Genomic DNA, 27,656 nt, shown 5'->3' with positions numbered 1-27,656 from the left:
TGCAGGTCTGACGATACGACTATAAAGTCGATCATCGACCTTTGGCCTAAGGTGCTCTGGTGCCAAGTACACTTATGAGCAACCTTATGCTCGAACATGGTGTTTGTTATGGCCAATCCATGACTAGCACAGAAATCCAATAACAAAACTCCACTCGGGTTCAGATCGGGCAGGCCGTTCCTCCCAATCACCCCCCTCCAGGTTTCTAAATCGTTGCTCACGTGAGCATTGAAATCTCCCAGGAGAACTATGGAATCCCCGGGCGGTACCCCTTCCAGGACACCACCCAGAGACTCCAATCTATCAATTTTATCTTGTGACATTCTTTATTTATTTGGTCTACAACACTTGCTTTTAAAATATTTTTTCCTTCGTAGATAGATATATAGATAGATAGGGTTTGTGCGATGTTTGCCACAGTTATATGCTGAGTGGCCATCTGAACATCTAATAATTATTTATACACTCCTTCATGTCCGCTACAGCCTCCTTTGACCTCAGTGTGTTGTAATAGCTAAACAACTGGATGCACTGAGCTCCACTCCAGCCAGACATTTTTTCCTGCATTCAAATCTGTTGGCCAGCTGAGCTCCGGATCACTGTGTGCATGTTTTCCACCAGAGGGCAGGACTCTGTGGCTGCATGGGACAAACAGGCTCTGGCTGGGTTTGGCCTCATCAGGGGCGGATGTTTTCTCAGTGCAACTTCCCAATTTCCCCTCCCCAACCACCCCCCAAAAAAGCAGAGCAGAGACACCAGGCCCAGAGTCAGAAAAATGAGTCCAGTAAGCAGGAGATCAGGAGCATTTGCCCCCCTTAAGTTTGTCTTTTGTGGTTTTCTCTGGGGCCTTTTTGGTTTATTTCCTTCAGCAGGAGAATCTGGAGTAGCTCATTACAAAATGCTCATCTCAAAATCAAAGAACAAAGTGGCTCATTTGATGCAAGCTGCAAATAAAACCTGCTTTTTCTCAGTGTTGCATTGATGGCTCACATGTCTGCTCCCGGAGTGAAATATTTGCCCTGCAACTGCGGCAGCTTTAAACCCTGCAACCCCGCCCCTCCGCACTATCACATGAATCTGGACTGAGCACTGGATGAGGAAAAAAAAAAGTTTGGAGGTCTCGCTGAAGTCACTTTTCTCCAGCTAGATTCACGCATGAATACATTTTCTCATCTCGGGAGGCTTTCAGCTCAACATCTGCATCGGGAATCAGTCTGACTGTTTATTCCCGGCTGTGATTTCTACGACTTAAAAAAAAAATTCCTCTCCTGCAGGAATAGAGAGAGGAGGAGGGGGCGGTCTGGCTGCTTGAAGGTATGTGGGAGGCATGTTGTGTGCCGCTGAGATTGATTTTAAAAATGCGCGATCCGTGCTTTTAATTGCGCTCTTTCGACTCGTTTCCAAGCTGGTTGGCGATCTATCCGCTTGTGGGATGTTTAGAGGCTCAAACTGACGGAAAACGACGCTAAAAAAAAGTTCAGATGGGGTGGAGGGACGGAGAGGGGGCTGGAGGGCTAAAAGTGTAAACAAATCCGAGCAGAACTTCCATCCAGTCCGATCAGAGGCCTGCGGGGTTGATTCCGCATTGTTGTGTTGTTTTGATCAACTTTTAGAAAAAAAAATCCCGACACTTTTTTTTTTTTTTTTTTTAGTTTCGACACCAAACTTTGGCGACATGGACGCGCACCGCGGCGCGCCTCCTGCCGGGCAGCAGATCGTGCACGTCCGCGGGGACTCGCAGACGGAGCTGGAGGCCCTGTTCAGCGCCGTGATGAACCCCAGCAACTCCGCCAGACAGCCGTCCTCGGTGCCCATGAGGATGAGGAAGCTGCCCGACTCCTTCTTCAGGCAGCCGGAGCCCCGCGGACACTCCAGACAAGTACTGACAGCAGCTGCAGCACAAACACACACACAATGAGCCACCATGCTGCCTCACACACAGGGCCTGATGGGAGCAAATGCACAACAATCCACTCACTGTTATGTACCAGTAGTTAGTGGACTGAAAATGTATACTATTTTTTTTCCTGTTTGAATACTTGTGAACAAAATAATACAAACACTGAATCCTGAATCAGTCAGTGAAATTGTTAAATGAAAATAGAGAATGAATCCACCACATTTGTCAGAAAATAGTGAAAATTAGTGCACACACAGCCATCAGGTGATATCTTCAAGTCTCTGCTTCTTGTCCAAAATCCAAAGATGTTAAATGTACTACCTCATAGAGTTACAATTGGTTATTTTCTCAATAATCAATAATTCCAAAGCCCTAGATGATATCCTCAAATGTCTCAAAGTTTTTCAGTTTACTGTCATAAAGGAGGAAGGAAATCAGAAAACATTTAAGTGTAAGAAGCTTTATTTACAGATTTTTGACTTTCTAGCTTAAAGAATTGCTTAAACTGATCAATCAGTTATCGAAAGAACTCACAAATAACTGCTCGATTAAGTAATTATTTGCTGAAGCTGGACTACCATGTACGACAGTGGAATGAAGAAGTCATAGAAAATACTAAAATGATTTTCACATTTGATTGATTGATCAATCAGTTGACGGACAGTTGCAGCTCTAGATTTGATACAGAATTAATAATTGAAGTACTTCAATTTTCTACTGTCATCTTTTTATATATGATGTTTTGCAGCTTTTCTCTGATAATATTCATTGAATATCATTGTGTTTTCAACTGTTGATCAAACAAAACAGGATATTTGTGATGACCAATAGCAGTCTGATATCGATTTTAGACAGTAATGAATGCTGATACTGACATATTGGCCAATATTGTTAATATCAGAGTTATACTGAAAATGAAAAATGACGGGTTATTACTTATTAACTTTCTATCAATGTATTTTACAAGCTAGCTAGTTAGCAACTTGCCTTAAGACAAAGCTTGACTCTGCACCGCTGTCTCCTCAGTTCATACTCTGCTACATGTGCTGCAGAATTTGTTCACAATGGAATCGAAGCTGGACAAACTATGCAATGACACCTTTTTTAAATTACCTCAAGCATCGTTTTCTATTCAATATCGGACAGCTTATTTGCAGATACTGATCAGGCGTAAACTAACCGTGACGTCACCCGTTGGTTTCAACGCCGAGAAAATGAAGCCCGGATTTTGTTACTTCCTGGTCGTCCTTTTTTGATTTTTTGGAGCCAGTGACGTAAAAAGCGTCATCAAACAGGCTGGACCGGAGAGCAACTCGGGGCAGGACCAGTCAATGGGACTGTCAGTCAAGTATAGCCACGCCCCCTGGCTCCGCCAACTTTAACGATTTATTTAAAATTCAGTATTGATTTATTTTAAGATCGGCCACCTGATCTCTCATTTTGACCATGAAAACTAATGGGGAAAAAATTCTGAGCTGTAGAAAATCAGTCTATCAAATGTTATTTTTTCCAAAAATGAATTGGGGTCTATGGAGCAAAAGCTTTTTGGAGCCAACCCTAGCGGACGGCGTGATATTGCAAGTTTTTGACACTTCTGGGTGGGCTTCAAATTTGGAGCCAGATGCTACGTCCATCTTTATATACAGTCTATGATACTGATATATCTGTGACAGGCCAATATCGAACAATAACATCGGCCAACTGATATATTGGTAAAGTTGTACGGAAAAAAAAGATAAAATAAAGGCCAAAAGCCACAAAAGTTAAAAATTAATAATAATTGCACGGAAGGATCCTTTCATTGTCCACTATCAACCAATTTGTTGTTTATTCAACGAGTAGTTTAGTCTATATAATGTCAGGAAACAATAAAAATGTTGATTTGTGCTTCCCAAAGGCCAAGATGGCTTCTTAAAATGTCTTGGTTTGCCCACAATTCAAAGATAATAAATTTACTGTCATGTGCAAGGAAAGAAACCAGAAATTAATCTAATCTAAGAAGCTTGAATAAGAGAATTTCTCCTTTTTTTTTTAAAGAAATTACTTAAACCAAATAATTATTGAGGTGTTTAAAATAATAGCTGAACTGTGTGATTAATGGCTGTAGCTCTGTTGTGGGACTGTTTTACTGGATTGTTTTACTTTTGTCTGATCCTTTGGTGCCCACTAATTCCAGTATTTGTTGGGACAGTGAAACGTGTTGATGGCTTTGTAGTTGGTGAGCTTCTACTTTTGTCCGCTGCTCTTTGCTGATATCATTGTCCTGTACAAGACTAGCTGCTTTATATTTCTGTGTCCTTCCTTCCTTTCTTTGCTTTGTCTGATTAACTCACAGCTCAGCCACTGTCCACCACATCTGCCAACCTTGAAAACTCAAGTGTAACATTTTCAGTTATCAGGACACTTTCATTTTGCTGCTTCTGTGCTTTGTATTCACTAACAGTGGAAAAAAAAACAAAAAAAAGTATTTATTGTGGCAAGTTGTGGAAAAATCCCCAAAACAAGGCCACAGAGGAGCAGATAAGTAGACCTTTAGCAGCTCTATAGATGTTAACACATTACCAGTAAGCCCTTAAAAATGACCACGTAGGCTGATTAATTGTTGTATTTTTTATTGTATTTAACTTTGCCGGGACCCACTCTTTGCAGGTTATATTTTTAATTTAGAATTAAATTGGGTGTTAGTATCAACAGCACAGCTAAGTTTAGATGAAAATCTTGATCTTCTCTTACAAAATTAATTTCTCATCACTTAAATTAACATCTGACATTAATTTCATGACCATCAAGCATATCTTTTATCTGTCTTTTAGATTTATATGTGTGTGGCTCAAACATTCTGATCTTAATTCCTCAAATTGATCAGGCTTCATCAGCAGTGATGTTCAGTTAACTTTATGGAAAACAGTTCTAAGGTATTCTAATGTGTCTTGTGTGGTAATATAAGTGGCAGCGGTGATCAAATCTTCATGAAAAATGAACCACCCTGATTCACAGTTCCGCTCAGTTTCTTCCTCTTGGCTCACTCCGTTCTCTCTCCAGACTTTTAAGTTTCTGATTTGTCGTTTCACTTCAGAGTTGTTAACCCTGCTTGTTTCTCGTCAGGCCAGTTCGGATGGAGGCATGTGCGGCTCCCTCACTCCCCATCACGTCCGCGCCCATTCCTCCCCGGCCTCCCTCCCAGTCAACTCGCTCTCCACTCAAGCGGCAGATGTAGCGACGACGCCAATCATACCCGATGACGTGCCACTCCCCCACGGTTGGGAAATGGCCAAAACAGCAACCGGCCAGCGTTACTTCCTCAAGTAAGGTTTAGATTCACTTCATCAATGTGTTTCTTCTTTGTTAGGTTACCTTTGTGTTACAACACCCAAAGAGCCAGCACCTATAAATCAGCATCATCCTGTTTAGCGCTGCAGATCTTTAGATTGTTTAGACTTATTCAGGTGTTCATTCTGCACATCCTCATGTTTGAGAAGCAGCAACCACCAAATTATGAGCGATTTTCTTCATAAATGATTAGAAGAAAATGAAAAGATTAATGAAATTATCACAATTGTTGTTGATCAGTGTTTTGCAGGTCATCAAACTGACTAATTAGTGAATCAGTCCAGTATTTAGCAATAGCATAGAAATTCTGTTTTTGCAGTAGCATGCAGAAAGGCTAAAGTGGAAACCACCACAATAGAAATAAATAAGAAAAATATACCACAGTACAAAATGCATGATCAAGGGTAACATATACTATGATTAGAAAAAGTACTGAAGTGAAAAAAGAAGGTGGTTTCTTTTCATTTTTACTAGTTCTGTCAAGTAACAGGAAGCAGTCAATAGTACATCGTTCTTTAATACTTTGCTAAAGTGAAACAGTGGAGAGCCGTGCAGCAGTGCACATGTAACTCTGAGTAATTAACTGCATGCAAACAGAAAATGTCATAACTAGTTCTGCAACCAGTGTGGTTTCACCTTCCTTTAAGCACATGGCCTGACAGTGCACACTCCTGTCAAAGGCCACTATAGTTTACAACAGCACTAGCAGTGTCGTTTCCCTGTGTGAGTGTAGATGTATGCGCACATCTGGTAGTACAGGTAAAGCAGGTCCGAGGCTCCTTATCCATCAGGTTCCAGTGATTTAACAGATACAGACCCGTTTAGACTTGTTGTGTGTTTTCAGTCACCGGGATAAGACAACCACTTGGCACGACCCTCGTCTTTCGCAGCTTCAGTCGGCTGCAGCTCAGCATCCCATCTCTGGCCCTCCGGTCCATGCCCACTCCCTCAGCAACCCAGCTCCCACTACGCAACCACAAAACATCAACCCAGAGACAGGTATCGCTCTGCTTTATTTTTTTTCTGCCCCATCTCACTGTACAGTTTCTTTCAAAAGCACCAACCCGCTTTTTATAGTCCATCTCCGGCGGATCAGGGCTTTGCTGGGTGTGATTTCTTCGGGATTCGCTTTTGGTCTCTACCTCCACAGCTCTGGTGACTTTGGTGGGAGTTATGACTGTTGTTGATTAGGCTGAACTTTAATGGCATCACCCTTATGACAGTGTATGATGCAGAAGATAAAAGCACAGCTGAGACTCTCAGGTTTCAGCTGAGAGAAATCAGGTGCTTTTCTAACTTACATAGCCATCTTTGAAGGGTCTGTTCAGCCAAATTAGAATTTTTGTGGTAGGTTTTATGGGATGTTGTGGCTTTCATGAGAAAACTGATATAGATCTGACAGGAATTGTGTAAAGGCAGTGATGGGAGATGACAAAAAACTAAAATTTCCAGCCAGACTTGATCCAGGGTGTGTAATGATACAACCACATGGATAGTGACTAACAAGAACAGGTCTGTCGTTAAGCCACACTATGTGCCAATATGAACACTGGAAGACTTTTTCTTCTTTAATCATTCACCCTGGGCATTAATAAGGCAGTATGTTTCTAAATTAATTATTCGGAACAGAATTACGTCTTTATTTTCTGCCAAAATGTAGTCGAAAGTTTATCTGAAGCGACAGACTTCCAGCTGTTTGAATGTTTCCTCTACATTTATTACATATCTGTTGCATCAGCAGCAGCAGAATCCATATGAGCATCTCCCAAGAGAACCTAATAGTGAATTTCAGCTTGTTATTTTTCATTTTGTACATGAAACTTAATAATTTTCATTCACTGGCACAGGTTTTTGCTGCTGCTTTCAGGGAAAAGGCTATTAAAAAAAACTCAATTCTACCTGTTTTTCTTCAAATGGCAAAGTTAGCAATGACCTGCTGGACACAGCACTGCATTTAGCATCTAAAGAGCCAAGTATCTCCCTCAGAAGGTGGTAGAGACCAAAACAGTTAAAAAAAATAATATTGTAACATTCACAAGGTGGCCAACAGCACAACCCTAAATGAATGATAATGTAACAACTTTATCAGCCGAGTTCGCAGACATGGATTAAGCCTCATCTGACTTGAAAATGAAGAAAGTAGTCAGCCTTGGACAAGGCTTAATCCATGTGTGGGGAAACTGAGCCTGTATGTTATGTCATGTTATTTCTGCTTCCAGTTATTAATGTAGGTTCAAACAAAAACGAGCAACGTTTTCCACTTTTAGTGGAACTACTTTCTAATGAAAATTAGTTCCCAATGAAAACCTTCCATAAGGTGTTCTGTGGATTATCCAGAACAATGGAAACAGTGTCTCTGGAAAGACGTGTTGCTGTTAAATTTTTATATTGTAATTTGGCTAAACAGACCCTTTAGGAATACAGCTTCTTTTCACCCAGCACTTTGGGCACTGACAGCGTTTTACACCAACTGCATTCAGGCAAGACGCACATAAGATAGTACATTTTAACTCCACAGTAAATGCTGTAACTCTTTACCCACTAACCTTCACTTCTATTTATATACGTAATCTCTACAAACTAGAAGCTACACAGACATTAAAGGACGTGGGCCAGATTCTACTTTTTTCTCTCAACACTCCATGCACTCCATCTACCATTTGCCTTCTCACTGTGTACTTTCACTGCTGTTCAGGTCCACTGCCTGAAGGCTGGGAGCAGGCTGTGACTGCAGATGGAGAGGTGTACTACATCGATCACATAAATAAGACCACCACATGGGTCGACCCGCGTCTAGGTAGCACACTATCAAATTTGTGTCTCCTGAATTGACAATTCTTGTTTGTCAATGAGAAACATTTTGTTCCAATGTCCACCATCACAAGTTGCTGTTTGGCAACAAAAAAAAAGAAAGATCGCAAAGTATTACAAAGTTTGTTAACATATATGTCATTGCTGAAATGTTTAATGCAATGGTAGTTTTTACTTAATTGCCAAAAAAGTCTCTCTTTTCTTATCAATCTTATGTTCCAGCCCAGAAGATGAACCCTGGCCTCCTTGGTTTGGCAATGCAGCAAAGGCAGGAAAAGGAAAGACTCAGATGCAAGCAAGGATTGCCTCCACAGATCACATCACAGGTCAGAGGTCAAATGTGCTGCCCAAAAAAAATAATTTGACCAAAGATCACATGATTTATCTGCACAACTTATTCGCTGTGTGTCTGAGCTGTTACTTCAGGTTTCTTCACTGCCTGAGTTTTCCATGAAGTTATCCATGCAGCTGTGTGTGTCTGTGCTGTAGGAGGCAGGAGGACGGAGCCAGATGTCCGGCGGGATGGACCACGACAGGAGCGCACAGACACTTGTCCCTCCTCTTGATGTGAGGATCAGAGCATCGAACCACGAACCTACACTTAATGGGTGGGTTATTATGTGGCAAATATAGATGTATACTACAGATGAAGTCCTATTTGTGCATCAAAAAGTGTGTACTTCCTCAAACAATGTCCCAATTTTTTAGGAAATTTCTCAGAACATATTTCTTGTGAGAACTATGTAATCAGAGAAATAACTGCAGCATAAATAGGTCTTTTTAACAGATGCTGATCGGATATAAAGCAAAGTTCACGTGTGTTTACTTGCACAGCGCTCACTCTCGCAATGAGAGCACCGACAGTGGTCTGAGCGTCAGCAGCCTTCCCCGTACGTCGGACCACATGCTGAGCTCTGTGGATCACATGGACACAGGTAATGTACATAAACACACAATGCCAGGAAGAGAGACCGCACTTTGATTAATCCTTCATCTAAACTCTACTATGACTATGTGCATTCTTGCTTAAACCAAAATAATGGTGAGAATTTTTACAAACTGTTCATTTTTGCTGTGTAGAGTAGTTAGCCAGCAATAAAGCCATGATGTTGGCTTATTTAGCTATCATTACTTACTGTAGAATTAAGAATTATGGCATTCTTTAGAAACGGACTCTTACACTGGCCTTGCTGTAATAATTCACATGAAAGCAAGTTATGTCGTATAGCAGTGACTTTCCCAGATACGGTCCAGAGTAATTCGTGTTCACTTATGTGGAATTGATTAAAAATAAAACTGCTTCCCAAACAGTTTAGTTATAATACAAAGGAAGGGAGCAGAACACAGAAAAAGGCAGCTGGCAGCTACCTCTGCAACATGTTTTTGAGCTTGTAATTGTGCACATATTTAGCTTGTTACATTTCTGTGCAAGCATCAACTCCCTTCTTTATGTCTTTGTTTTAACCAGTTGGAAAGTTGAAAAACAGACGGTTTCTTGTGTTTCTGCAGTTTCTGGCTCTGATGAATGTTGCAATTTTGTTCATTTGTTATTTTTTTTAAAGCTAATATTCCTGTAAACCTCAAAGTGGGTTAAAAGACACAGTTGCTTATGAAATGTTCTCCTTTTGTGCAAGGAAAGCAACACTGTTCTGCTACTCTGCTCCGTTTAGGCGAATCTGTCGAACCCCCCTCGATGGCCCTGCAGGAGTCGATGCCTGTGCTCCCGATGTCTGAGGGCGAGGAGCTAATGCCCTGCATCCCCGAGGGTCTGAGTTCAGACCTTCTGATGGACATGGAGACTGTTCTGTCTGGGTCGCACATGGACAGAGACAGCCTGCTCACCTGGCTATAGACACACCCCGCCGCTGGTCAAATATGGTTTGACGTCAGATTTTCGTAACACGACTGAGGATTCGGGAGGATTTTTGCCTTCAAACGGTGGTACAGAACAAAATTACTGAGAGAATATGCTACTGTTATGTGATGGACCCCTAACACTACTCACAGCCTGAAGAATGACTCTCACAGAAGGTGGTAAGCTGCTTGTATTTTACTCTTTTTTGGGGGGCCTGTTTTTTTTTTTTTTTTTTTTTTTACAGAGATGCATGACGGATCATCCGTGTTTCTGTAACACTCCTTTCTTTTTAGTGCTTGACCTCAGATGTCGCTAGTTAAGTGCATCAGAGCTAATTTTGGAACCCAGATTTGTTTGTTGTCCCCACTGGGGATGGGTTTGCAGCAATATAAATGCCAAAATAACAAATGTCGTACGAAACACTAAGAACAAATCTCATCCACATTCCCCCTGGAATGTGGATACCCTGTTTGGTTAAAGAGCAGTCAGTAACTTGTGATTTTTATCCACATGACCACAGTTGTGGGGAGAAAAAAATGAATGAAAGTTTTTTGTTGTTTTTTTTACCTGGATTAACCGTATAATGGTTACATTATAGATATCAAAAAGTTTTTTCTCTTGCTATCCTGCACAGAAACTTCAGGGGAGAGAACACACACCCTTGTGGTGAGCTAGAAGAGAACTAAACACTAAAAGTTGTACTCCTAAACTTCAGAAACAGTTAAAATACTCACAAACCACAATCACTTTGTCTGCAGACCTCATTCCTAACTAATCAAAGCCTGATTTCACATTTCAAGAAACAAAAGCCACAGAGCAGTGCCACTATGTAGAGCAGTCTTAACTGAAGGCACTGAAACTACAATCCAGTCTGTTTTCAGGATCTCTCTTCACACAAAGGAGCATTGCAACATACAGAAGATGTCTTCAATAAAAATGGACACATGATCAGCATAATGCAGCACAATCCAACACACTGCAGTCTGTATGTGGTCCTTTAGTTTATAAAAGCAGCTTTCTAGAACATTGACTCACGTCTGCAGGAAACATTGCAACATCCTCACTGTAAAATCACCTGTTTTGAAGTGCCAAGTATTTTGGTTTTGTTAATACTGTTTTTTTCTTGCATTGCTTTTTATTCCACTGATTGTCCACAGCAGCAGTGAATATGAACTTCACAAAGGTAGTATTTATTGAAGATTAGTTACGTTGGATTGAGTCGTGTTGGATAGTTGTAATGTTATGTCCATTGACTTAGTTCCCCTTTAGGCCCTGGATGTTCTTCCCAGATCCTGCAAATTAAATGAAAACTAATGAATTAATCAAGCAGCACCCCTTTGACTTTGAGAATGAATCATTTTTCATTCCCCTTTCTCTGTTTTCCCACTATTGGCTGGATACATTCTAATAATTTCCTTTTTGTCTCTCAAAGAAAGATGTGCAAGCAGCTGTCAATTTAACCACGCACATTTTAGCTCCTTAACATTAAATCATTTACACTTCTTATTTTTGCTGACCAGTTTAGAATGTAGTTTGTGACTCTCGATTATTAGCTGCTCTTTTCTCCCCATTTCAGGCATCTGTTGTTTCCCATTCCTCCCTAAAATCAATTAGAGGTGTCTAAAGATGTGCTGCATCAAATATCTTTCAGACTTGCATTGTTGTGGCATGTTGTCTGGACTGCATCACCACCAGTGTCACTACTCAAAAAAAAAAAGTTCTGCAATAGTTTACTTATTGTACAAAGTCGTTAGTTACACTACTTATGTTACTTTTGCGTTACTCTGCAACAATGTTAAGGTGCCAATGTAGCATTAAACCTCACATATGACCAAATACCGGCACAAATCACTCTCCTAATAAGGAGGACATACATATGTTCTGTCTCCTAAGCTCTTTAACAAAGTATTTCTACTGTTCCTACAGCAAATTTGGTGAAAACCAGCCCAAAGAATAAACTGTCATGGTGCGACTCAAGTTGTCAAAAAGAGAGACTGGAGCACATCGCTTAATTCTCAGCCTTCGATTGTGCAAACAGACTAATGTTTAACACCACTGTGTCTTTAATTAAGTCAAAATGGACGAAAACATCAGGCAAACAGATATATTCAACCTAAAGTAGGTGTACCATTGTTATTGGATAATTGGTGGAATAAGGATTTTAAATCTATTGGATGATAAACCCAAAGGTGAGAGATGCCATAATCAGAAACAAGACAGGAAACTGAGACAGGATTTTTTCCTTTCTTAAATTTACAAAAATACAAACAACATATGAGAACAAACATCTGTCAGAGGAAACACGCCAAATCAACTGATTCTTTGATATCAGAGAAGGAGCATCCCTCTGAAGATGAAGCGGATTGCCCTTTTGGTACTAATTTGCTGCCCTCAAAGTGAGAAGAACTGCTTTTTGCTCGAAGATACACAGAGGACACTGTTTCTACTAGATTTAATTAGAGTGGCACTGAAGAAACTGATCATTTAACTGTCATGTGATTGATGAGTTTAGGAACAGACAAATGTAATGTAATCACAGCTATGCATTAGCCCAACACTGATCAGCACACAATGATACTTTTAATACCAAAACCCGACTTGATGTTTACCATAAGACGTAGTTTCTAACTTTGAGAACAAAGCGAGGTACAAACCAAACCCATCAAACTTAATCAAGGTGTCTGAGGCTGTTTCTAGTTTTCTTGCAAACATTTCGCCGATCGATCATCTGACTAATGAATCACCCCACCAAGTATTCAGGATTGACATCATCCCTTTAACAAAAAACCTAACAAAACTATTTTAGAAATTTGTAATAGATTTAAATATGCGTAATGTTACAATCAACTTTTCAGAATATCCTCTTAAAAATACTGTCTTTAATTTCCTTCTGCTGATGAATTAAATCCCTTTTTTTAGTATAAGGCAACAAGTTTAGTATTTTTCCTTCATTCAAAGAACCGCTGACTCAAATAATCCTGAGATATTTTCAAGTCCGTCTGTAATTCTTTACTGTAGATGAACTGAGTCTACAGGAATGAACTGCACAACAACAAATCCCATCTTGACATTTTTTTTGTATTGTGTGGACATGTATGACAAAACACATCAATATTTCCTTATTTTCTTCCTTAAATTGTCCTTTTCCAAATCCCTTCCCTTCATAAACTATCCTGTTTAGTGCTAATAAGATGCGATATTGCTGCCACTCTGTTAAATTAGAATTCCTGTCGGTTTAAGTTTTCTAAGTGGGAATGTGAAAAATACTGTGCTTTATAAATGGACTTCAGGCCTGTTCAAAGAGGCGCAACAGAAGTCAAAGACCCCGACGTGACTCCTCGGAAAAACAACATACTAACTGTGGATGCTGTGTTCTTGGTTTATTTTATTCTAACTGCAAATGCTATCTGGTGCTGCAGTGCAGGAGGCACACGTCAGTATGGGTAGTTCTTTAACTTTCCCCGTTTAGCTAAACTATATAACGAATATATAATCTGTTTTTATCCGCTAGGTTTTTTCTGCCGTGTGTTTATATTTTATCTGAATTTGAGTCTGTTGACTGCAGGTGAAAAGCATTTTGTTCTAACCGGCTTCCTTGTTTTATATCCATAAATATACTCAGTATGTAGAGGTAAAACTTCACTCACAACTTCCCCAAATAAAGAGCCATGTCACATTTTTGTAATCTTTTTAAATTAAAGTACCAAACAACTTGCAGAGCGACTTGCCGCTCGGACACATAACGCAACACACTACCTAGCCTATTATTTATCTCAGCATGCATGACACTTGCTATGTATGTTCCATATAATGACGTTTATTATCCTATTTACAGAAAGTTTGGAGGCAATCAGACTTGTTTTGTACCTTTTTATGCATGTGATTTATATCAATTTTCATTGTAATCATTTTAAAGCAGTTTCTGTGTAATAAACTTTTAAATACATCTGAATATATTGTTTCTTGTCTTGTTTAAAGTGTATACAGTGTGTACAGTGTGCAACTTTTTATACAGAAAATTCATAATTCACAGCATATCCTGCATTATGATATTAAATCTAAAAAACATTAATTTGAAAAAAACCCTTTCCTTCAATACACAAACAGCTTATTGTTAATTTACTGTTCAGGCACATGGGTTCTGTAAAGCGTCTTGAGACAATTTGACCTGTGATTGGTGCTATATGAATAAAATTGAATTCAGTTGAACTGAACTGTAAACTATGCTGCTATTTTTTGATCAATTAATTATTTGTTTTAACCTAAATTATTCACTTTGAATCGGTACTGCTTACCATACAGCCCAAGATTTGCTATATATATTAAAAATATAATCATCAGACAGTCAAGCTTACTAGCAGACCCATGTCATTATACATTTGAATGCCTGTTGTTAAGATGATGTTTTACAAAACGTTTTTTGCTTTCAAATCTCAGTGCCCTCTCTCTGAGCGTGTGTTTGGACCAGCTCGAGAAACTAAAAAAAGAAAACCTTGCCACCATCTTTGTTGTACATTTTAGTCACTTTAATAGTACATCTCTCAGAAATGCAAATGACAATAAAGGGAAACTTTGACAGAAACAGATGGCTGATCAAAAACAGCATGTCAGATCACCTTAGATACAAATCTGCAGATACAGATATAAAACAAGATGACCTCAGTAAAAATGTGTTTGTTGGGAGTCAAAGTTATTAGCTGGCTTGAAACTGATCTCTTGAATAATCTAAAGAGCAATAAAAAAGTATGTAGTTTTCATTTTATTAGGATTTGTTTAAAAATGACTAAATGAAACCCACTGTGAATTTGTCGCCTTCAGCCACTGCTCAGTGTCTGCTCTGCTCTGCAGGCCCAGCACAATGACCTCCCCTCCTACTGGGATGATCTTCTGCTTGTGCTCTTTTCTTTTTAGCTGCTTTTCTTTGTAGTCCACAGTGCAGTCCAGCAGATTCGCATCCAGCAGCAGCTTGGAGCTCCTGTAGCACTGAGACAGGCAAAACCCACATGTTAACTTACAAGTTCTGATTACAGGCCTCAGCTGAGCAGTTTAACATGTACTGTAGTTTGTATAATAGTATTTATTCCAAAACTAGTGCTGTTCTGTCATAACAGGAACTTTAGTATTGGTACTATCCACAAGGTTTTTTTTTAAAAAAATACCTCATAATCCATTAGATAATAACCTTCTTCTTCACAGAGATAAATGATGTCAACCTGATCCTCAAGGGATTTTCTGAAGTGATGTATTCAAGAGAAAGATGAGGTTATTCAGAAGAAAGATGTCTGATTATACAGTATTTATACATTCGTTTGGTAATCAGAGACGTTGCTAAATCGTTTAGTGGGTCATTTTTCAAACCAGACGCTGGTCAATTGATGAAAAAAAGACTTTTGATGACCTATTAAATCACAGTCAGACAGAAATAAGTTGAAACTAATCATACGCTTCGTGATCTGAATCCAGAAATATCCGCATTCCCAGCTGATATTTGATCAAGTAAGAAAAGCACAGGTGTAATTAAAAACTTTAAAAGAACAGTGCAGCATTACGACAAATAGAAAATGTCACTGTATTGTACAGAGTCCGTTTAGAATACCAATACCACTCACATGTCTACTGTTTGCAATTTAACTGAAACAGAAATGTAAAAACAAGTTCCAGTCTGAGAGAGAGTTGTTACTAGCATATTTCTTGGCAAACAGCTGATTAAATCACCTATTTTCTGTGTACCAGCTTTGGTGATTACCAGGGAACCTCACCAGTTTAAACAGTTACAGCACAGAGCTGCTCCTAAAAACACAAATTGTTGTATGAGTTGCCTAATATCATGTTTATCTGCCATGGATACATCAGTATCACTCTATATGTTGTCCAATATATGATGATATGAAAACTTTGTTTTTCAGAACAGAATACAGAAAAGGTTGCTTGGGTTTTATAGAGACTGTGTCATCATATAGGTCATTATTTTTAATTTTGTTACATACAATTATTCTATGATGTAATTAACCTGCGTGTATTTCATGTGGTGGGATGTCATTTTTTTCCCCCGTGGTTGACCTAAATTTCCCTAAGGGGGGATTTGCAGATTGGTATCTTTCTGTAGCAACGAAACCAGTGACCTCAACTTCCTAAAAGGGTAAAGGTATCAGAGGTGGAAAATTATATACATTTCACCCTTGAAGGGGCACAGGCCCAAAACACTTCATGAAATGAAAGGTACTTTGCCACACGTTATTTTTAAAGAAAAAAAAACATTTCTGTGCACAGGACAAGCCAATTACTGACACATCAGAAAGGGGAGTGGTTGTGGTGTCCGGGGAAATACCATTCCACCACGACACCTTTAAATGACTAACAGCGTCCAAAAATCCGACTTGTCTTCAACCAGGCCTCTGTGTAAGTAACTTATTTTACTACCATTTTTATTTTGACCTTAAAGTAAAACCTAAAGTAACAGGGTTGTAACTTTTGTCAGACTGTTGTTGCAGTTTCCTTACACTGGTATCAGTGTGAATGGATTCCTCTATTTCTAATTCCTTAACTTTATAATCTAAACTTTATTTTTTTTATTAAACATGTGAACTTGAAGACATGTGGGTATGTAATGTTATTAATGATGTATCGGTTTACATATTGTGGGTATTTCCACAGGCTAAAGTTTTTTGTTGTTGTTGTTGTTGTTTGTTTGTTTTTGAATTCTTTTCATTTAGAGAAACTAGTTTTATAGCTGGTATAGTTTAACATCATTTCACACACAAAAATAAGGTGTTAGTGTTTTCTGTCAATACTGTAAACAAGAGAATCATACAAAGAACCCAATGCAAGTTTATATTTATTGAGATATTTAAACAAACGGTGCTCAATTAGTTCATGTTCGTCTTTACTGAATTTAAACAGTTGTATGTTAATTTTCCTGTAGAATAATATCAAAATATAATCAAATGCTACTTTGAAAAACAAGCTGCTTTATGTTTTGTTATGTTTTGTTATCATTTTAAAGCAGGAGGTTGTTGGGTCTGTAGGATTCCAGCAGCAAAGCTAATAATAGCTGAGGGACTTACCTGAGGAGTTTAGAACCAGTTTCTGCTCGCTCTTTATGATTTTAGTTTAATTTGTTCCATTTTCGTCCTCTAATAGCCGGAAGCAGAAGGAGGCGGTGGTGGCGTCTGACACGGGAAGCTTCGGTACTTTCCGACGGAATTGCGAAACGGTGAGTGTGTCTGTCGTGTGGAAAAGGACGAGCATCTGTGATTTAATGTGTTGTCTCGCATTTTGCGTCACTCGAATGATTTAGTTTTATTTTCCTTTCTCCATGCTGCTCCGCACGTTAAACAGCAAGCAGCGCGGAATAAAGTTTTAACGCTTTTTAGCATTAGCAGCTGTTAGCATTAGCAAGCTAGCAAGCTGATGTTATCAAACCGGGGCGTTGAATGTCACATCTCTTTGCTGTTTTTGTTGTATGTTTGAGTTCATGCTCGACTGTAGAAACACATTTTGACCTGCTTTCTTTCTAACGTTAAACACTAAACGACATAACGCAAGCAGACGTTAGCTGAAGCGGAACGTAACCATAAGACTGACACAGCTAAACAAGGAAGTCAGGAAAGTACCTTGCCGGTAATGAATACCAGCAGCGTTAAATTACAGCTAGTATTGACTGACCTTCAGATAAAAACCTGTTTTGACTTGGTCATAGCTTTACCATCTCTATTCTGATGAGTCAAATGTCAGGAAACCACTGATTGTTAGGTTTAAAGGGGCTCTCCACCGATTTTCATGTTTCATTCTGTGTCATTTTAAATGTTCCACCACTGTCTCAGTATTTACTCTGTTATTTGAGCCCCCAAACTAAGTTCTGTGAGGTAGTTTGTGCCGAATTTTTATCGTTGTATATCTTCTCAAACCTATGAACTGTTGTATTTTGACAGCATCAAAGCAAGTTATAGCTTTGACAAGAGACAGACACCATTGCATGCCAGTCTTTTGCTCCTACAAATTAATCCACATCACCAATTTGGCATGTCAAAATATTAAGAATCTGGAACTTTGGATATTAATGCATGTTCTACATCAAATTCTACTTATGTTAGAGGCCTCCAAAGTCAGGGAGATGTCAATCAAATGCTGTGTTTGTGGAAATATTGAACTGTTTAAGTTCCTTCCCATGTAAAGGTGAACATAATAAAATTCCCAGCAACATATTTGCTGAATTCTGTCTGAATTGACACAGATTGACCCTAATGCCAGTTTACCTGTCACGACAAGTAGCTTCCACTTAGCCTTAGAAAATAACTACTTGTGTAATGCATAGTTTGTTTCTCTGGAAAAGCTTAAAGTCTAAGAAGATAAGTATGATGATGACATTGGGGAATTTCGGCCTGGGTTCAGAGATGACGCTTTGTAAAAGAGAGCCTGCATTCATATCATTTTTAAAAGACATTTACCAGGCAGAGACAGTTGAGCAGAGTAATGGTTGATGTTGATTGAATCTGTCCATCTGTTGCAAATCTGTGTCTTGTGACTTCAGTTTTGGAGTGTTGGTCATGAAAATGTCACCTGACTTCACACAGTTCAGTCTGTTTATGTATGTACAGTATGACTTTATTTTTCTTGTTTTTTTTCCCTCTAATTTTCACAGATTCCACCACATAAAACCAGAGGCTCTGACCACCTCTGAATTTATTAAAATATTTTTAATTTGGTTTTTGCAATTCAATTATGGAGGCTTAAACACCCACAAAAGTGATGTCCGACATGGGGGGAGGGGTTTGAGAATAGTCCTTGATCTTTTTGTGTGTGTGTGTGATGTTTGAGGCGTTTGTTTAACATATAATGTTTGTACGCATATTCACATACAGTATGTTTAAGTTTAAATGGTTAGATAATGTGTTAGACATGTCTTTGCTACATTTACAAGATCGTGAAGTGTACACGGATCCTGGATGATCCAACCAAAGCATGATGCCAGGATTAGTTTTCAGGATGTATTTTAAGCATACCAATTAAAGCAGTTTGTCCTTTTTTTGCTGCACAGGATGTGTTTTGTTTGACTGTAGCTGAAATAGAACTATTGATGTTTCTGTTCAGCGGTTGTTCACTCTGTAATGTACAGGTAACATGGACGCAAGGGGTAAAGTTTATATTCGGGTATTATGATTCTTGAGAAAAAAAGGGTGACAGCTATGTGACAAGGGTGGTTGCTGAGCTGGTAGTTTTGTTTCTTCTGCATAAGAGCTCTTAAGTTTCATAATCATTTAAGCCTTGCTTTCTTTCTTACTGTCTTGAGCTGACTCAAACCTCGCTGTTCTTCTGTCCTTTTATCTATTTGTCTATTTTCCGTTTCAGTGTCACTGATTGTGTCTGTATGAGAGAGCGATACCTTGGGTTTTCTCAAACCCCTCTCCCTTTAAAGGACATTGCTTTTACTTTAAAATATTCTACTTAAATCCAAAAATGGAAACTCTTGTTCAACTCAAAAACAACCAGTTCTTGATGGGGCTTTGTCGCAATGGGCCACCACCTGACCTACAATATGATAACTCCTCAGGTACCAATCTTTGATCCTTTACATAAGTATCATACATTTCATTTTTTATTATTGCCATCCAGTCTCTGATAAATGTGTCAATATAATTTTGCTTTTGGCTCCCAGAGCTTTTCCGCATCTCCACCTTTGCTCGTTTCCCGACTTCGGTTGTCACAGAGCGAAGTCTGGCGAGAGCGGGCTGGTTCTACACCGGCGTTGGCGACCGTGTGCAGTGTTTCAGGTGTAACGTGACGGCAGAGGGATGGCAGACCGGGGACTGTCCAACAGAGAAACACAGACAGCTTTCTCCTTCCTGCTCCTTCATCCAGAGCCTCCCGTCGACAGCCAACCTGCTGTCCTCCTCTCACTCTGCCTTCTCCCCACTCCGCATTGCTCCAGCCATACCAGTAAGACCCAGTGAAGTTTATTACAAAATGAGGAACATACTGTTCAGATGAAAGGGTGTCCTATATTTTGGTAAATTGTAGCTGAAAAATAGTTCATGGTGTTGTTTTGTTATAGGGGAAATTTATAAATTTCTCAAGTATACTCCACAGTACTTTGGTGTATAATTACTACTTAGTAGCAGTAGTCTACTAGAGTTAATTCCCAGTCTTTGGTCTCTTTTTCTTCTAGCTTGCTGGTCCAGGCCCGGCTGCTCCTAACCCATCAGTAAGCCAAGGTGAAGAGCCAGCTGGCTACCTAAATATGGCCTTCTCTGCTCCACCACCCTCCAGCCCACTGACTTCTCGTGGTGTAGAGGACATGTCCCACCAGAGACCGACGTGTCACAACCCCAGCATGCGCAGAGAGCAAGACCGCCTGGACTCCTTCCACTCCTGGTCACTCACCATCATCACCCCTGCAGAGCTCGCCAAGGCAGGCTTCTACTACCTGGGGCAGGGCGACCGAGTGGCCTGCTTCAGCTGCGGAGGACAGGTGTGTGTCTTTGCAGGGCTATGAATACAGCTGCACTTGGGAAGCAAAACAAATATCAGATTTGTTTATCAGAAGGGAATTTCCATGTACCCGTACACAGGGTGGAGTGTCATTATTCCTGAGCTGGAACTCTGGGTAAGCTCTTATCTGATGCTTGAGTCAGGGGTTTTTGAAAGATCTGTGTTGTGCCCTCATGTCAGCAACTTTCAGAAACACACATTTTAGAGTTGTATTTAGTGTAAATGAATAATTCATCTTATTTTCAGTCCATACATTTTGTTGTTTTTTTGTCTGTTCCTCTTAAACTTCATCCCCAATAATGTGTAACTATTACAAACATTTACCTGACGGGCGGCATGGCTCAGTGGGTAGAGTGGCCGTCTTGTAACTGGAAGGCTGCCGGTTTGATCCTCGGCTCGTCACGTCGAGGTGTCCCTGAGCAAGACACCGAACCCCTAATTGCTCCTGGTGGTCGTGGTTAGCGCCTTGCATGACAGCTTCCACCATCAGTGTGTGAATGGGTGAATGTGACGTATCATGTAAAGCGCTTTGGATAAAAGCGCTATATAAATACAGCCATTTACCTGACAAAAGTGATCAGCTACAGGGCATCCACAACACAGCCACAAGCAGTGTTATTCAGGTTAACCGTGTCTTGGAGGGTTCACAGTTTGATCAGTGAACATGACAGAGGTTTGTGTTTTTATTTGCAGCTGAGTAACTGGGAGCCAGGTGACAGAGCCGTATCCGAACACCAGAGGCATTATCCAAACTGCCGTTTTGTCCGAGGGGACAGAGCTGACAACGTGTCGCTGGCTGGTGCTGCAGCAACTGCATCATTAGCGGTAACTTCCCAGCTGTCTTCAGGAGCCCCGGTCCTCAGCAATGTGTCCAACCCTGGCATGCAACAGAGCGAAGAACGGCTGCTCACCTTTGTCAACTGGCCATCTCGTATCCCCGTTCGGCCCGACCAGCTGGCTAAAGCCGGCTTCTACTACGTAGGTACGGAAAATATCAAAGAGAGACAGATTTCGGAACGAGATTTGCTTTCTAGCGTCCCAAGATTTGGATACAGACCACAACAAATAGCGATCGCCAAGTAATGTGGAGGTTTTCGTTCACTTCTCATCTCTAGTATGTTGTGGGACACTCATTGAGACTGTCCGAGCCAGTCAGTGTGGGGAAAAAAAGCACGTTTGGGCGGACTTTGACGTGGGGGGGCCAGCTGCCCCATACTTTTCGCTAGCTGAGCTGCTAAGCTGCCTGCCTGGCTAAATACTGGAGCTATGTCGAAAATTCATTTCTCCATCACTCAGATGTATGAAATTACATATGAAAACAGACCCCAGGTTGAAAAAAAACGAAGTTCCCCTTTAAGTCTTGATATAGAAAATACTTGTAGGATGATGTTTTTTTCTTTTTCGAAAGCAAAGCTGATCTTTCAGTTGGTTCAGAAATGTACCCAAAATATTTTTCTGTGAAAGATTTCATTTCGAGAGACGAAGAGTTTTTCCCCTCAGTTTTTTTTGGGGGGTTTTCCACAACAGGTAGGTATTCGTCAGTATTGATATTTGTTTTGTTTCTTTCAATTTGAACGGCAGAGTCCCTCCAGAAATCGAATAGAAATCCCTACAGAAAGGGACACAATCTCAGAATGTCAAAACTAATAAAGCACCAAAGGTTGTCATATGACCATTTATAGTTTTCGAGCAAAAAGGAAATGAAAGATGAGAAACTAGTCAGATTAGTTTCAGTTATCTCATCAGAATTCCCTCTCTCTCTCCCCCTCTCTCCCTGTCTCTCTGTCTCTGTCTCTGTCTCGTCTCGTGGAAACTTCCCAAAACCGCCTGTCTTACTGAAATGTATTTGTTTGCCCACAAGGTCGTAATGATGATGTCAAGTGTTTCTGCTGTGATGGAGGCCTTCGATGCTGGGAGTCCGGAGATGACCCATGGGTGGAGCATGCTAAGTGGTTTCCTCGGTAAATGCTGTTCTTGTACCATTTTACAATGTTGATTGTTGAAGTTGGTGGTAAAATTTATTGTGTGTGTGTGTGTGGTCAGGACAAATATTCAGTTACATGTGTAGAGGACGGTTTATGAATGTTTGTCTCCTTGTACCACTGGTTAATTGCAGGTGTGAATATTTGCTCCAGGAGAAGGGACAAGAGTTTGTTCACCAAATCCAGGCTCGTTTTCCTCGACTGTTTGAGCAGGTTCGGAGAGAATAGTGTGTCTGATTTTAGTTCAAACATTTAGATTTGAACAAGTTACTTAAGAGTGCTTTTTTTGTCCCTTTTTTTCCCCAAAGCTGTTAAATAATGGAGACAGCAACTCCAGAGAGTTTGTGGATCCACCAGGTGAGTTTGAAATCAAATAAATTTACAGAAATAAATTCTTAATTTGGAGTCTGGCAAGTGGATCTGTAGATTCTGTGCTGCATATTTACAGTAAACCTAGTGTAAATGGCTGAACAATAACATCAGACAATTATTTGAGAAGGGCACAGGCAGAATATAAGCTATTGCATGTACTATGTACACCCAGTAATGTTGTTTTGCACCTGTAGAGGCTGACCAAAATATTACTTAGTGTTTATTTATATCATTTTGGGTGTGGTGTTGACAAGAAGTTGAGTCTTATAAATGTAAAAGTAATGAAGTTGTATCACCAATCTGATGTGTCATTGCTCTTTTCACCTCAGTGGTTCATCTCGGCCCAGGAGAGGAGCGGTCCGAGGATGCCGTTATGATGAACACCCCTGTGATTAAGTCAGCTTTAGAGATGGGCTTTGAGCGCAGTCTGGTCAAGCAAACGGTCCAGAGCAAGATCCTGACCAGTGGAGAGAACTACAGAACAGTTCAGGAGCTGGTCTCAGACCTGCTGAGTGCAGAAGATCAGAAAAGAGAAGAGGAGCGAGAGATGCTGGCAGAGGCGATGGCATCAGGTGCGGTTTACAGCCAGAACATACTGTAGACTTCTGTGCATGTATTGTCAATGACAATCTAGCACCACATCCATTGTCAGTGATTAAGACCATGAGCATTAATTCATTTTATGTCTCCTCTTCTTCCAGATGGTTTCACCTTCGTAAAGAGACACCAGGCAGCGTTGATCCAACGTCTGAAGAGTGTCGAGCCAGTGTTGGAGCATTTAAGAGAGCAAAATGTGTTGTGTACGTTCATGTTTGTTTCTGACATTTAAACAAGTGCTGCCCCATCTTTTTAAATGTTTTGTAGTATCACTAGTGCAAACAAATGTTCAGTTAGTTTGGACTGCAGGATATACTTAGTCAATAATTAATGAATAGAAATACAGTGAATACAGTAATTCCTCCTTAGTCCTACATAGGTTTTAGTAAACAAGCACTTTGCATGAATAATGTGACAATTTGTTTCTATAGTGAATGAACTAAATCGGCATTATGTGGTGCATAACTGTATGAGGTTGTTTCCACAAGCAGCCATTCTTCTTATTAGTAGAGTGTTTTATAGAAGTTGGCTCATAAGGTTTAAAATGTGCCTTTAAGTTATCATGAGATAATGTAAATGTATATCACAATAATCATGACAGACAAGCGATTATTCATATCCTTTATTATTATATATCAGAAACTTGTTGATTGTAACTGTTCCACGTTAACCTGCAGCTGCTGAGGAGTACAGCGGACTTCAGGCTCAGACGTCAGCCCAGCAGCAAACCGCCAGGCTGATAGAGCTCGTCTTGACCAAAGGAAACGCTGCAGCCGAAGTTTTCCGCAATTGGATCCAGAAAAACGATGTCCACCTGCTCAGAGATCTCATGGGTTTGTGTTTACCACCACACCAGATTTTCTGATTGCACTTGCTGCTGAAAGGGTTTTGCAGTTTTACAAATGTGTGTGTGTGTGTTGAAACAATATATTTGGCCAATAATGGCCTGAACAGAATGAATCAACATGGAAGAAGCAACTGGAAAACTAAAGCACTGTGACCAAACTGTAGCCAAGACATTTACTAAAGTTTAGATTGCATCCACAATACAAAGCCTGAAGCTTTTCTGCACTGAACGCTCAAGCTTAGTTAACTAGAAGCACTTGGATAAATTGATAAAAAGTGCAACAAATTAAAAATGTAACCTTATCAAGCTCTACCAAGGTCAAGGTATTTTATAAAAAATTAGAATGCAATTATTAATTCCATTGTGCATGAACCAAAGATAACTTTATGTTGTCTTTTGTATTTACAGCGCAGTCAAACGAAGCTGCATCACCAAGCCAAGATCTTTCAGGTATGAAGACACACTTGAGTAGAGTTTACTGTCATGCCATATTATTCTTTTGTGTACGATTGTTACTCCGCCAAGGAACGCAGCGGAGTTACGTGACGATCGACAAACGTTTGTCTATGAATCTGTCTGTCTGTCTGTGTGCAACGTCACTCAAAAACAGAATAACGGATTTGGATGAAATTTTCAGTCAGAAATGTCGTCCAAAATGTGGAAGAAAATGTCATAGTTTAGTATGTCGTCTAAAATATGACAAAAAACGTCATAGTTTAGTATGTCATCCAAAATGTGGGAAAAAAAAAAAATCATAGTTTAGTATGTTGTCCGAATTTGTAAAAAAAAAAAATCATAGTTTAGTATGCTGTCCAAATTTGTAAAAAAAAAAATCATAGTTTAGCATGTTGTCCAAAAGGTGGAATAAAATAATATATAGTTTAGTATGTCATCCAAAATGTGTAAAAAAAAAAAAAAAGCATAATTTAGCATGTCATCCAAAATGTCACTAAAACATTGTTGCAGTTTTGCAATATTGAAAGAAATCCCTCAAAATCAGACGCATTATACTTTTAAAAAAATAATTTGAGTTGTCTATCACTAAACATCTTTAAATAAATGTGGCACTTTTGCAACCATGACTCAGAGGGTTAAACGCTCACAAAGAATTTTCAACAATTCTTGTATGACAGCACGCATTTCCCACCAGAGCTCCTCAGATCTTTTCCTATTACTGCTATTGCATGGATACATCTTTTTTTAATGATAATTTTACAATTTTGGACTACTCCACAGGAAAAAAAAAATAGTATGTATGTTGTAATACCGTTGGGTGCTCAAGTTGCATTTGATCCGTCTGCCATGTTTTTACGTCCGTTGCCAAGGGCAACTTAGGCAAAATTTAGCTCGGCATATTGATGAAATCAGTTAAGCACAGCTTAAACGTCCAAAAACTGCAGTGTGCCATAAGCTGAGGATGCCTACTTGCTAGAACATGGAACCAGTCTATAATTTAATGTTGATGCTTTTATTACCACTGACATTTGATAGCTGTTTCTTTTTGAAAAGTCTGGCCATCATTGGGTGAGGGGGGAATTGCCCTCAGATCCACAATATGGATTTAGAGTTGAAAATTCTCTTTTTCATTGCAGACCTCCCGATGGAGGAGCAGCTGCGGCGATTGCAGGAGGAGCGTACTTGTAAGGTGTGTATGGACAAAGAGGTCAACATCGTTTTCATCCCATGTGGACACCTGGTGGTGTGCAAAGAGTGTGCGCCGTCACTGAGAAAGTGTCCGATCTGCAGAGGCCTGGTTAAAGGCACAGTTCGAACCTTCCTCTCATAACCACAAAGCTGTCCCACAGTTTTATGTATAACAGCAGTGTGATGGAGTGTAAGCAATATGATAATAATTTATATTTTTTGATTATCTTTATACACCTTTATTCATCTAATATGTGACTTGTCTGTGTTAAGTTTAAGAGACAGTGAAGATATTGCCAAATTGATGTCATTTATGTAAATATCCAGATAAATGTCTAAACGGGATTTAAAGTAATTTGTCATTTTTAGTACAAGCTTTCAGACTTCATATCCTTTAATGGGTGTATCTTCATGGGTGTATTTTCATGTTATTGTATATCACACAAATTGGAAAATAATCTAGCTACTGTGCAATGATTCGTCCATATTTGGATAAAACTTCAAATAACGTACTTGTATTGTAACATGATTACTAAAGTCTATGACATTGCGTATCGCAAAACCCTAATGGTAGTCTGTTGCTTTTGTAATGTATAGGGAATAATAAAATAAGGTTTAAGTCTAATAAAACAGCTTGCAAAATATATTTTTTGAAGGTTTTAAGCTTGTTAAAATGCCACATGTCAGATTTTCATTTTGAACTGAGTTGAGACTTAGACATAAAGAGGAATGGTTAACTGTGACCCAAAGTGTTGATTCATCCAAAGTTACCAATATGTAAACTTGACAGTCTTATTTAAAGCAGAAAAATACTTCTGTAATGAAGATCCAGTAATGAAGGAATCCAAAAAACTTTACATGAACACCACCATCTAGAGCAAATTAATGAAGGTGAAGGGGGTCTATTATGTTTGTGAACTTTGCCAACTTATAGTGACTGCTACACTTCAGATTTTGGTACCAGTGTGTCAAACTTGGAAGTTTGTTTTACTGTGAGGTCAAAACTTAAGTCACTTTGAATGTAAATGCGTATTTAAATTGTTCTGTATGAATAGCCAACAGTCAAAATGTAAATGGCTACTGCAATGTAACTACAGACAGACGCCATTTGTTTAGATCATATTCTGTTCAGTAAAAATTAAAGTCTTCATAAAGTTAACAGATTGTGGTCTTTTTTCTCAGACTGGGTTTCTCAGTAAGGGTTGTTTTACAATGAGGATTTATTCCAACGTGAGTGCACATCTCCAACATTATTCTTTACAACAATATCAGAATCTGTATTCTGTTTAAATTATTGTTCAAGGATATCCAAACCTTAAAAATTAAATTAAAGAAATAAAAATATTAAATTAAAAAATAAAGGGTGTTGCACTTTCTAATAACACTATCATCTCTTTTTCCTCTGCAAGGAAACAGCTCCATCACAACTTACATTTTACAAATATGAGAACATCAGTTAAAGGGCTAATCTCCAACACTGTTCTTTACAACACCACAATATCCTTTTTTGCAATATCAAATATCAAGCAAATTGGTTTTCACAGATGTCTAATCCTCATGAATAAAGAATAATTATTGCACTGTTGTCTGGAAGTTTGTTATTCACAGTATAACATAACTTGCTAATTAAATTTTAAAAATGTTTTTATTTTCATTTTATATTTACAATAACAAGAATATAAAATCAGTAAGAGACAGAAACAAAAAAAAAGGTCTTTTTTTTTTTCATTTTCTGACATCGGAAGTGGTCAGGTGGATCCAAACAGACTATGGTGCATAGACTGTATATTTTTTTCGTTAGTTTTCATGGTCAAAATGAGAGATCAGGTG

At 39.3% G+C, this 27,656-nt stretch overlaps 2 protein-coding genes across 4 annotated transcripts in view; both read left to right on the top strand.

The window, feature by feature from the left end:
* birc2 (baculoviral IAP repeat containing 2) overlaps nucleotides 1-26,985 on the top strand; it is a 49,738-nt gene extending 22,753 nt beyond the window's left edge. Inside the window, exons 1-13 of one of the 2 annotated variants that reach the window (XM_022214348.2) lie at nucleotides 17,020-17,109; nucleotides 18,538-19,446; nucleotides 19,552-19,832; nucleotides 20,062-20,364; nucleotides 21,078-21,366; nucleotides 22,246-22,345; nucleotides 22,501-22,579; nucleotides 22,675-22,723; nucleotides 23,068-23,310; nucleotides 23,440-23,538; nucleotides 24,013-24,168; nucleotides 24,591-24,632; nucleotides 25,775-26,985. In XM_022214348.2, coding sequence (XP_022070040.1) covers nucleotides 19,353-19,446; nucleotides 19,552-19,832; nucleotides 20,062-20,364; nucleotides 21,078-21,366; nucleotides 22,246-22,345; nucleotides 22,501-22,579; nucleotides 22,675-22,723; nucleotides 23,068-23,310; nucleotides 23,440-23,538; nucleotides 24,013-24,168; nucleotides 24,591-24,632; nucleotides 25,775-25,968 — 1,929 coding nt within the window. In that variant the 5' untranslated portion in view covers nucleotides 17,020-17,109; nucleotides 18,538-19,352 and the 3' untranslated portion in view covers nucleotides 25,969-26,985. Of the gene's footprint in view, nucleotides 1-17,019; nucleotides 17,110-18,537; nucleotides 19,447-19,551; nucleotides 19,833-20,061; nucleotides 20,365-21,077; nucleotides 21,367-22,245; nucleotides 22,346-22,500; nucleotides 22,580-22,674; nucleotides 22,724-23,067; nucleotides 23,311-23,439; nucleotides 23,539-24,012; nucleotides 24,169-24,590; nucleotides 24,633-25,774 lie in introns of those variants that run through there. The other variant, XM_051938087.1, reaches the window with a different exon arrangement.
* LOC110965344 (transcriptional coactivator YAP1-like) lies at nucleotides 751-13,848 on the top strand. 2 transcript variants are annotated; one of them, XM_022214349.2, is made up of 9 exons: nucleotides 751-1,314; nucleotides 1,653-1,879; nucleotides 5,006-5,205; nucleotides 6,075-6,229; nucleotides 7,926-8,027; nucleotides 8,264-8,367; nucleotides 8,531-8,649; nucleotides 8,876-8,976; nucleotides 9,712-13,848. In XM_022214349.2, exons 2-9 carry the CDS (start codon nucleotides 1,676-1,678, stop codon nucleotides 9,891-9,893), a joined length of 1,167 nt encoding a protein of 388 aa, XP_022070041.2. In that variant the 5' UTR covers nucleotides 751-1,314; nucleotides 1,653-1,675; the 3' UTR covers nucleotides 9,894-13,848. The 2 variants fall into 2 exon arrangements, with proteins under 2 accessions (XP_022070041.2, XP_022070042.2); XM_022214350.2 differs by lacking the exon at nucleotides 7,926-8,027 and having other exon boundaries at nucleotides 758-1,314.
* Nucleotides 26,986-27,656: the final 671 nt, after the last annotated feature.

The sequence above is a fragment of the Acanthochromis polyacanthus genome, chromosome 17, assembly GCF_021347895.1.
Source record: "Acanthochromis polyacanthus isolate Apoly-LR-REF ecotype Palm Island chromosome 17, KAUST_Apoly_ChrSc, whole genome shotgun sequence".
Classification (NCBI taxonomy): Eukaryota; Metazoa; Chordata; class Actinopteri; family Pomacentridae; genus Acanthochromis; species Acanthochromis polyacanthus.
The sequence above is the reverse complement of the archived record's forward strand: the minus strand, read 5'-3'. Positions and strand labels throughout refer to the sequence as shown.

Coding starts and splice junctions, on each gene's coding strand:
- LOC110965344 (XM_022214349.2), top strand. CDS start 1,676: ATGGACGCGCACCGCGGCGCGCCTCCTGCCGGGCAGCAGATCGTGCAC. Junction 1,880..5,005: donor CCCGCGGACACTCCAGACAA/GTACTGACAGCA, acceptor GTTTCTCGTCAG/GCCAGTTCGGATGGAGGCAT. Junction 6,230..7,925: donor AAACATCAACCCAGAGACAG/GTATCGCTCTGC, acceptor ACTGCTGTTCAG/GTCCACTGCCTGAAGGCTGG.